Below are 11,570 nucleotides of genomic sequence, written 5' to 3' on the forward strand. Positions count from 1 at the left end.
CAGGTGCTAGTTACATGACACAGGCATCAGCCACGCTGCTTCCATGAGGCCCAACATTCAAAAGGTGATTTTTACGTGCCACCAATATGCTAGTTACTCAACACCAGCATCAGCCACATTGCCCACCACCCCTGCAGACCTTCCTCTGTAAGTGCCAACCCTTTAGCAATAAATTTTGTTGTCAATTGAAGTTTTGTGGGTAGAATGTTGTCTCATCTGTATTCTCAGCTCATTCTTTTGCTAACGGCATCAATCAGTTCCTCGATAGATAAACTTTGTCTCTGGGACACTAACAACTCAATCACATCATGCTCCATGGCTTCTTCAAATCCTATATCCTACATTAACATATTTGCCACAAGCGTAGTGAAATAAAAACTGGACCAAGAAAGATTGGCTTTGTGAGAGTCGAAAATTGTCTATTTTCATATGGAAGCAATAATGGAGAAGAAATAAAAGGGTGAAGGACTGAAGAAGAGAAAATATTGTATGACAGGTCACCAGGTTTTATAGGCAATTTGCCCCTTGCACTTCTGACATAAATACACATGCATACGTGTTGGCTTACGTCTGTTGTAGCCAGTCAGATTCAAAAGATGGTGGATTGACAGTGACAATGATGTGATTTGCATTGCTTTAGGTGTTGGTGGTGGAGTAGCAGTCATATTCATCATCATCGTCATCGTCGTTTAACGTCCGCTTTCCATGCTAGCATGGGTTGGACGATTTGACTGAGGACTGGTGAAACCAGATAGCTACACCAGGCTCCAGTCTGATTTGGCAGAGTTTCTACAGCTGGATGCCCTTCCTAACGCCAACCACTCCGAGAGTGTAGTGGGTGCTTTTACGTGCCACCGGCACAAGGGCCGGTCAAGAGGTACTGGCAACAGCCACACTTGAAATGGTGTATTTTACGTGCCACCTGCACATCACCATCATCATCGTCATCGTCGTTTAACGTCCGCTTTCCATGCTAGCATGGGTTGGACGATTTGACTGAGGACTGGTGAAACCAGATGGCCACACCAGGCTCCAATCTGATTTGGCAGAGTTTCTACAGCAGGATGCCCTCCCTAACGCCAACCACTCTTGCTAATAGTATTGTTGAGGCTGTTTAGTCTCAAGACAATCCTCCGAGACCCAACATCAAAGACATTTCATTCATCTTCTAAAAAACACTATTTATTTGGAATGTATTTGTTTTGTTTTTTTTTGTTTTTTAATGAGCTCACTTCATGGCATTGCAGTGGGCTTAAGCAAGACACTTTATTTTACATTGCTCCATTCTATGCAGCTGACACATTAAAGGTACATGTGTCTGTGGAATTCTCAACCACCCGCATGTTAATTTTTTGAGCAGGCTGTTCCGTTGATTGGATCAACTGGAACCATAGTCTTCGTAACCCAGGGAGTGCCAGTTTTTATATATCAGTCGTTGTTGGTTTTGATAATAGACACACATAAGCACACACATTTATAGGTCTCACGGGGGCAAAGGGGCTGAGTTCTTTCCAAGTGCTGAGTCACACAAAGGAATTGACTGAGATCTTTGGTATTATGTCATGCTTGAGAGGAGGACCCATCAAGCTGAGCAAAATTGCAGTTGTGGCAGATACTGGCGTCATGCAAATGGCACCCACGCCGGTGGCACGTAAAACCAGCCATTACACTCTCATAGTTGTTCGCATTAGGAAAGGCATCCAGTCATAAAAAACTATACCAGGTCAGACTGGAGGCTGGTGCAGCCTTTCAGCTTACCAGTCCTGGTCAAACCATCCAACCCATGTCAGTAGGGATAACGAACATTAAATGAGGATGATGATTATGTATACACATATATATATATATATGCGAGTAAAAATAAATACAAAGAAGGGGTTTTTTTTTGTATGATTGTGTATAGAGGAATATATTATTTTGTTTAAAAGAGTTCCAACACTGTCTGTTTTTTATGTTTTATTTATATTCCTGCAGAACCAATGTGGGGTATAGAATATGGAATATACAATATATAATATAATGTACAATATATAATATAAAATAAAATAAAATAAAAATGGATGGCACCATGAAATAAAGTATTGAATGTAGATGAAATATTGAGTGTTCAATATAAAGGATCAAATATATAAATATAAATATATAAAGGCGACTCGAGTTTCAGGGCTATTTCCCTTTGTCATGGCCGGTATGACAGACTTTAACAGACTATATATATATATATATATATATATACTCACATTATGGTCATTAAATATAGTGTGCATCTATGAGTGTAATGTGATGATACTTATTTTAAATTGTTAACTATATACTTTGATCTTAATTACAATACAAGTGACCATTCTGCAAAGTGCAGTTTTAAATTGCTAACGATGAGTTAACATGAGTTTACATTAGAGCAAAATTAGAGACCGTATCCCAAAATTTATGGTCATACATTACAATTTCAGTATGCATGAAATCCAGTAACCTGAGGTGGCTGTAATGCAAGGCATGCTTGTATATATAATATATAGATTTGGGCGGATGCTCTCATATACTGCTACATCTTCTGTCCTGTGTGACCACATCAATGGTTAGAGAGGATATTTTCTATTTATGGTGACATAAAACAAATATTTTTAGAATCAATTTTGACATAGTACCAGTATCCAGTTTCAGAATAAAACTGGAATTCATGTCATTTTATCTTTTAAAAGGGCTATAAACGGAGAATGTGACTTGAAAATAGTACCTTGAATAACCATGATTATAGTGGAGGATTTACAGATCAGTGTTAAGACCACAGGACTAAGTCAGGATTTATCAGAGGGGGGAAAAAGGTCTTAAAATGTTGCCTGTTGCTATGAAGTGCAATGCATTTTGACAATGATATAGTTACACTTTTATATGGATAGATATATGCCTAGTCAAGTCACTATTTCGAGAGAATGATTTACCACAGACATCACAGGGATATGGCTTTTCTCCTGTGTGAATCATTTTGTGTCTAGTTAAGTGGCTCTTTTCAGAGAAAGATTTACCACAGGTGTCACAGAGAAATGGCTTCTCACCTGTATGAACACGTTTGTGAATAGTTAAAATGCTACGCTGAGAGAACGATTTACCACAAATATCACAGTGAAATGGCTTCGCTCCCGTGTGAATCAGTGTGTGTCTATTTAAGTGACTACTTCCAGAGAATGATCTACCACAGATATCACAGTCAAATGGCTTCTCTCCAGCATGAATACGTTTGTGTACAGTCATCTGGCTATTCAGGGAGAATGATCTACCACAGATATCACAGTGATATTGATTTGCTCCCATGTGAATACGTTTGTGTGTAATTAAGCTACTGTTGACAGAGAATGATTTACCACAAATTTCACAGTGAAATGGTCTCTCTCCTGTATGAGTACGTTTGTGAGTAGTTAAGGTACTGTTTACAGAGAAAGATTTACCACAGATATCACAGCAAAATGGTCTCTCTCCTGTATGAATACGTATGTGAGTAGTTCGAGTATTAGCATCAGGGAATGATTTACCACAGATATCACAGCGAAATGGCCTCTCTCCTGTGTGAATACGTTTGTGCTTAGTTAAGTTGCTATTTAGGGAGAATGATTTATCACAGATATCACACTGAAATGGTTTCTCCCCTGTATGAATACGTTCATGAATATTTAGATTACATTTCTGAGCAAAAGACTTGTTACAGACATTGCAGTGATATGCTGATTGTGGTTTCTCTTGTGACATCTCTTTAGAATAAAAATATATTCTTCAACTATCTTTAATAGTCCATCTGTCTCTTATCTTACTTCAACCACCACAACGTAAGTAGATACAGTTTTGGTTCTTGTCCTACAGCTTATTCCTAACGAATATTGCTATTCATCTCTTTCCATCAACTGTATTAATGTCTGAAAATACTCAGAGATTCCTTTTAAAATTATCCAAGTTCAACTTCAGTACAAAATAATCTTGAAGATAATCCAAACATTGCAGAAGAGAAATGTTCTTATCAATCTCAGTTGAGAAGAAATATTTCACTGGAATTCTCTGGAGTTATCAAATCTGTTCTGTACAACATTTTCTTTCAGTCTTTAAAAAGTGATGAATATTGATGATGTCATCTGATGGAAATGATGCTTTGATGCCAATTACATGTGATACTCTGAAGTAAAAGAGAGAGAGAACAGTGTAAGATATAGAGGACACTTTGAAAAAAAGAGATTAAAAACAGTGCATCACTACTAACACCACCACCACCACCACCACCACCACCACTGTTGCCATAGCCACCATCAGCACCATGACCACCACTATAAACAGATTTTATGGAATGATGATGCAGAAGTAACGCACATTGCTGAGATACAAACAACAAAGGAACCTAATTAACCTAATTTTTTTTTCTTAAATTATGCCGTTATATTCTTATTAAAGAATCCTAATTCAACGAATTCCAGAAGTATGCAAAGTCCCCCAAAAAATCGAGCTGCGTGAAATATCAGCGTTTTTATTTCCCAGTAACAACTTTGCTTCCCAGTAGTGTACGACATCTACTGGGATTTTGCAGAAAATCATGACGAAACGACATCGGGAGTAGGATGCCGTTGTGGGTACTACTAAAGCAGCACGGACCCGAACGCGCAGTCGCGCGTCCGCGCTAGCTAGTCGTGAGTGGTCGATCCTAACCCTAACCCTATTCCTAACCCTAACCCTAACTCTAAACACGTATTCATTTGCACACGCGGGTTAGGGACAGGGTTAGGGTTAGGGTTAGGATCGACCACTCAAGACTAGCTAGCGCGGACGCGCGACTGCGCGTTCGGGTCCGCGCTGCTTTAGTAGTACCGCAGTTGTGTAGGTATATGACAAGATACTTAGAAGATTGGTGGAGACGCAATGGCCCAGTGGTTAGGGCAATGGACTCGCGGTCATAGGACCGCGGTTTCGATTCCCAGACCGGGCGTTGTGAGAGAAAACACCTAAAAGCTCCACGGGGCTCCGGCAGGGGATGGTGGCGAACCCTGCTGCCAACACAACTTTCTCTCACTCTTACTTCCTGTTTCTGTTGTGTCTGTAATTCAAAGGGTCAGCCTTGTCACACTGTCTCACGCTGAATATCCCCCGAGAACTGTGGAGTGTTCAGCCACTTGCACGTTAATTTCACGAGCAGGCTGTTCCGTTGATCGGATCAACTGGAACCCTCGACATCGTAAGCGACGGAGTGCCAACAACAACATGTAAGAGAGATTTATCGCACTGTATTAACAGATCATTTTGACTTTAGGACCGTAAAAGCGGAGATTGGGTGTTCTTAAACATTTCAGTTTTGAAGTATTATACTCTAGGTAAAAGTCAGAAAAACGACGACTTTTGCAGGAGCAAATATCTTTCTTCCAATGTTGTGTGTTTTCACTTGCATAGAATTATTGTGTCGTTGAAGAGTTCACATAAAAACAATTCTATAATTTACAAACGTTATTAAAGATTCATTATCATTATTCAAGTAAATCTTTGTCACCTTACCGTTCGTCGTCACATGGAACCAGTGTCCGATCAAGCAATTATATCGAAGTCGTTAAATGATGTACGTTGTACTGTATGAATTGTTCCCCCTTATATCTCATGTATTTCTTTAATTCTCCGATAGAGTGAGACACAGGGTTTGCTAATTAAAATTTGTAAAAAGCACTAATTAAAAAGTGAAAAATACGTAAAATAACCACCTGAGCAAAAGAATAAAATCCCACGAATACGTGTAAATTTATAGTAAAAATTTCAGTTGTAATTAAATTGAAATGAAATTAACATTTTATTTTTACTCCATAATATTTTGGAAGATTTAGAAGCAGCAGCAGTTTCTCACGATTTCTAACCATTCATGGATCCAGTTATCTTTAACAGTTCGCCTGGGAGTTAAAATCAATCAATACAATATTTAACACTTCATTTAAGTCCATATTTGACGTTCAAAGTTTCCTTTGGTGTTTCTAAGTTTAGACTGTTTTGCTCATTTCGCTTTATAAATTTTGTATGCCAAATATTTTTTCCACATTTGTATTTGTTGTAGTAGTAGTAGTAGTAGTAGTAGTAGTAGTATGGAGGCAAGCACCATACAGCGTGTTACTGTACCCACCATTCATTGGTGGTTCCCAACTACTTCTCAGGGATGATGCCTTTGTACCACTCGAACGACAACCCACCAATCCATGGGTCTGTTTGGGTGGTCAACAGGTTTTATGTCCGAGTGCAATTATGAAGTATTATATTTGACAGAGTAACCTGAATATTAAATGGTTAACATCGTCTTTTATCCTGTGTGAATTTGCTTGTGTCTCTTCAAGTTACTATTTGTGATAAACGATTTCCCACAAATGTCACACCAATAAAGTTTTTCTCCGGCGTGTATTTTTCTGTGAGTTATCAATGAACTGTTGTAGACAAAAGATTTTCCACACATCTCACAACGATGGGGCTTTTTTCCACTGTGTATAACTTTATGCTTCACTAAATCACAATTAGAGGAAAACGACTTTTCACATATTTCACAATGGAACGGTTTTTCTCCACTATGTATAGTTTTATGCTTCGTTAAATTACCATTAGAAACAAATGATTTTCCACACACATCACAACGATATGGTTTCTCTCCAGTGTGGGTACGTTTGTGGCTTACAAGCTGAGAATTATTAACAACAGACTTTCCGCATATCTCACAACAGAATGGATTTCCTCCAGTGTGGGTACGCTTATGTCTTGTTAAGTCGCTATTAGAAACAAAAGATTTCCTACATGTCTTACAGTGATAAGGTTTTTCTCCAGTGTGGATTTTTTTGTGTGCTGTTAAATTACTGTTTGAGACAAAATTCTTTCCACACATTTTACAGTGGAAGGGTTTGTCTCCTGTGTGGACACTTTTGTGAGTATTTAAGTGACTCCTAAAGAGAAAAGATTTCCCACATATCTCACAATGATGGCGTCTTTCTCCGGTGTGGATTCTTTGGTGACTTTTCAGATAACTGTTACTGACAAAATATTTCTCACATATTTCGCAGTGGAATGGTTTTTCTCCAGTGTGTAGTCTTTTGTGTGTCATTAAATCCTGCTTATAAGCAAAAGACTTCTCACACATTTCACACTGGAATGGTTTTTCTCCAGTGTGTCTTCTTCTGTGTTGTGTTAGGATGCTTTTAGAGACAAAAGATTTCTCACACATTTCACACTGGAATGGTTTTTCTCCAGTGTGACTACGTTTGTGAACTAAAAGATGAATATTAGCACTAAATGATTTCCCACATATTTCACAATGGAATGGTTTCTTCTTACAGTGTATTTCTTTATGTTTGAAGACTTCATGTTCTGAAGAGAATGTCTTCATACAAATCTTACAGTGATATTCAGGAACATCTCTCACTCTGGCTTTCTCATTTCCATGTGTCTTTCCAACTGTATCTATACTGTTAATAACAGTTGTATTGCAAGTGTACAAGGGCTTAACATTCTCCATATTGATTTTTGAGCAATTCTTAAAAGCTGACAAATGTTTGTGAGTAAATCTATTATGGTTCAGTTTCTTGTCTCAGATGTCACAGAACTCTGTTTACATCTGTAGAAAAATATGCAAAGCATATTTCCCACTCTTCTGCTAACTGGGTCCTCTCCAAGAGGGAGGCATATTGTAATAGTTCCATATTGCTACATCAAAATATGCAGGTGTGGTTAACGGGTGATTTGTTGGTTAAAACAATAAAGAACATCCATGATGACGTTTTTGTAGATGTCTTGAGGTTCTTATTATAACGGCTTGCAGTGGAAAATTTGGCACAACTCCTGGAGCAAGAAAAGATATGATGGTGTCAGACATAAATACACAAATGCACATAAATACACATCTATACACTTGTCTTGGTTCCTGTTGAAATTACACCCTCTCTATCTATCACTCGTACTGTTTATCCTCGTCTACCTATCAACTTGTCTCTCCCAACAGACACACAAAGAGTTTGTATATATGCAGGGAAACATTTGGATGTGACGGAGAGAGAGTGAAACAAAAAACAGTCCCTTTAATGCTTACCAAGCAAACTTAGACAACAATCAATACTTATCATCAAAATTTTGTGTTCTTTTAAAGCCTAGCCAGGCTCATGGGCCCGGTTTCCCGGTTTCAATGGCGTATGTGTTCCCCAGCTGGATGGGACGCCAGTCCATCGCAGCATTACTCATTTTTGCCAGCTGAGTGGACTGGAGCAACATGAAATGAAGTGTTTTGTTCAAGAACACAACGCGTCGCCCGGTTCAGGAATTGAAACCACAATCTTACGATCATGAGGCCACGCGCTTCTAAATGACCAATTTATTTTACTAAATTCTTCATTGCTTTCAAAATTAATTGAAGCAAAGAACAGTGTACTCTCAACAGAAATGTAGTGATAAAAGTATTAGAATGATCTAAATTAAAACCCTCCTTTGAAACTTTCATGTTAATTTATGTTCCAAACATCAGCTTAATGATGACAAAATTATTTTACTAAGTTTTTTTATCATTTTCTAAATTAATTGAAGCAAAGAGCAGTGCATTTCAACATAAATATAGTAACTGATGGGTTAAAATGATGTAAATTACAACCTTCCACCATAATTTCATGTTCCAAACACTAACTTAACAATGACAAAGTTATTTTACTAAATTCTGGATTATTTTCAAAATTAATGGAAACAAATGCCGTGTAATTCAATAGAAATATGGGAGCAAAAGTGTTTAATTGTAAGACAGTGTTAACCCTTTTAACCCATATATGCCTATAAAAAGAAAATGAAGCCTTAAAATTTCACTGTATTTAGATTGAACGTTATGGCAAGTTTTCACAATCTGGAAGGGGAGGACAGAATGCAACTGTTAGCTACGGGTGTCGACTGCCTACTGAACATTTCGATGCTTCCCGGCGTGTTCATATCTAAACAAATAGGAGTAGGTTTTGTTGCGAAAACGCAACTGTGGTTCTGCAGTGGCGGGTACAGATGTGTTGCCCTACTTGCTCGGGCAACGCCCTTTCTAGCCGAGCCGACGCAAAAAGAAAAAATAATAATAATAATAAATAAAGACCAAGATTTATTTTCAGCAGTTTCGCATCATTACTGTTTCATAGGCACACGGTCTGCTACAACGAAGTTAGACTGCATAAAAGAATGAGTTCATTTGTCACGAATTGCGATTCCCACCTTTTTTCGAAACTTTTGGACCCCCCCCCTCCGTTGTGTGATACAAATTTCCTCTTTTAAAGACGTCTATATTAAAAACATCCCATCAAAATTCCATGTTGTGTTCTAAACACCAACGTAATAATACCAAAGGTCGTGTAAATCCAACAGACACGACTGCTCCGTATCTCCTCACTGTGGCTAAATAATAATCGAAAGTTTTCTCGTTATTCTAAGTTAGGAAGTCACCAAAGCTAGTTGCCCAAGTAACATTAACACTGTTAAATATTCTAATATTCCTTGTTTAAGAAAACAATCAAGCGGGAAATATCGTTATAATATTTGTGTTTGATGTATTAAACATACTTACCAGATGATAGGATTACATTTGGTGTTTAATTAAAGAGGTTTCGATGGGACAACAGAGTTAGATGTTATCTCAACCAACTATTTCTATATATATATATTAATATAATTTGTCGATGGTATGATTAAATTGTAATGAAGTAAATACAATTTAATAAAATATATAACATTTTATAATTAATATTAACAAGTTGTTGTCAAATAATGCCAACAAAGCCAAACGGAGTGGGGGGGGTGACATACAGAGTTAGTATTACTAGTTTCGTACTCATAATTTTATAAAACGCAAAAAGTTAGTACAATTTAATGTAATATGTAACATCATATAACTAATGTAAGATGTTGTTATAAAGCAAATCACTCGACAATGTAATGTCATGAAATAGGGAAGAGGATAAACGGAGTTAGCTTTAGAGGGAGTTTCGTATTTAAAACCGCGGAACTCGTTTTGTGTAAGCAATAAAATAATATCTATATTAATAATCTGTTTGTTGTTTCTCCCACTATGCATTACTTAGAGGGGTGGAGGTAGGGTAAGAGTGGGTGTGAGAGAGAGAAGGTGTGAAGAAAGAAGAAAGGAAGATATAGAGAACGGGTGATTTTATAATAAGTCTGCTTGTCACCCCCTGACTTAGCCCGTCGGTAACGCTTCGACGTTATTAGAGAAAAAGAGGGAGAAAGATGTGGTGGAAGGAAGACTGGGAGTGGACAGAGATTACGTCACGTCGCCAAGTGAAAAGAAAAGTTTCGGTCTTTCCCATACTAGCGGGGACAGAGGTCAGATGTGGAAATAGAGAGGTCATGACAACACGTGTTGAGAATTGAATAATCTGCTGGCGATATCTGACTGGAGGTAGAGATGCGAATGACTTTAGTTTACGTGCCTTCAAACTACAAGCTATTTCGGCACGTTGTTATCAGCTGTGAGGATATTCTTTTATTCTTTTACTTGAACAAATCGACCCCAGGACTTATTCTTTGTAAGCCTAGTACTTATCCTATTGTTAAGTTACAGGGACGTAAACACACCAGCATCGGTTGTCAAGCGATGGTGGAGGGACAAACACAGACACACAAACTAACATATACATCATCATCATCATCGTTTAACGTCCGTTATCCATGCTGGCATGGGTTGGACAGTTTGATTGGGGTCTGGCAAGCCAGGAACCCGCACCAGGCTCCAATCTGATCTGGCAATGTTTCTACAGCTGGATGCCCTTCCAAACGCCAACCACAGGAGCCAGTTAGAGCAAGAGGGCTGGCATCGACCATGTTCAAGGAGATGATGGGTGATGTGCTGCTGTTGATGGCTGTAGTTGAGCTGGCAAGAAATAACATTCAACTGGTGCAAAACTTCAGGGAACTAAATGAATATGTGTCCTGATATTTTTGAAGAGGACTGGTCCTTAGCTACATTTTGGCATAAAAGAAATTGAGATTTGATTCAATAGAAAAAAGTTTACATAAAAAAATTTGTAGCGATGTTATTGGAGAGTAAGTAATGCCACCAATCAAGTTTAGATCTAAATAACTTTTTTTCATTTTCAAAACAAAATATATTTATCTTAGCTTCATTGAAAGAAGAAAACATGACAGATTTCATCCCATGCAGTTTTGGTCCCATGCAGCAAAAATTTGTATCAAAAAAGGCGTAGGAGTGGCTGTGTGGTAAGTAGCTAGCTTACCAACCACATGGTCCCGGGTTCAGTCCCACTGCGTAGCATCTTGGGCAAGTGTCTTCTACTATAGCCTCGGGCCGACCAAAGCCTTGTGAGTGGATTTGGTAGACGAAACTGAAAGAAGCCCATCGTATATATGTATATATATATATATATGTATATATGTTTGTATGTGTGTGTTTGTCCCCCCAACATTGCTTGACAACCGATGCTGGTGTGTTTATGTACCTGTAACTTAGCGGTTCGGCAAAAGAGATTGATAGAATAAGTACTAGGCTTCTAAAGAATAAGTCCTGGGGTCGATTTGCTCGACTAAAGGTGGTG

At 38.2% G+C, this 11,570-nt stretch overlaps 1 protein-coding gene across 1 annotated transcript; it reads right to left on the reverse strand.

The window, feature by feature from the left end:
* Positions 1-1,181: 1,181 nt before the first annotated feature.
* LOC128251124 (uncharacterized) lies at positions 1,182-11,534 on the reverse strand. Its single transcript, XM_089344637.1, has 3 exons — positions 9,569-11,534; positions 6,328-7,827; positions 1,182-3,659 (listed from the first exon to the last, which is right to left on the reverse strand). The coding sequence occupies exons 2-3, from the start codon at positions 7,502-7,504 to the stop codon at positions 2,881-2,883; spliced, it is 1,956 nt and encodes a 651-aa protein (XP_089200763.1). The 5' UTR covers positions 7,505-7,827; positions 9,569-11,534; the 3' UTR covers positions 1,182-2,880.
* Positions 11,535-11,570: the final 36 nt, after the last annotated feature.

This window comes from Octopus bimaculoides, chromosome 28, assembly GCF_046866305.1.
Source record: "Octopus bimaculoides isolate indiv1 chromosome 28, ASM4686630v1, whole genome shotgun sequence".
NCBI classification, from domain to species: Eukaryota; Metazoa; Mollusca; class Cephalopoda; order Octopoda; family Octopodidae; genus Octopus; species Octopus bimaculoides.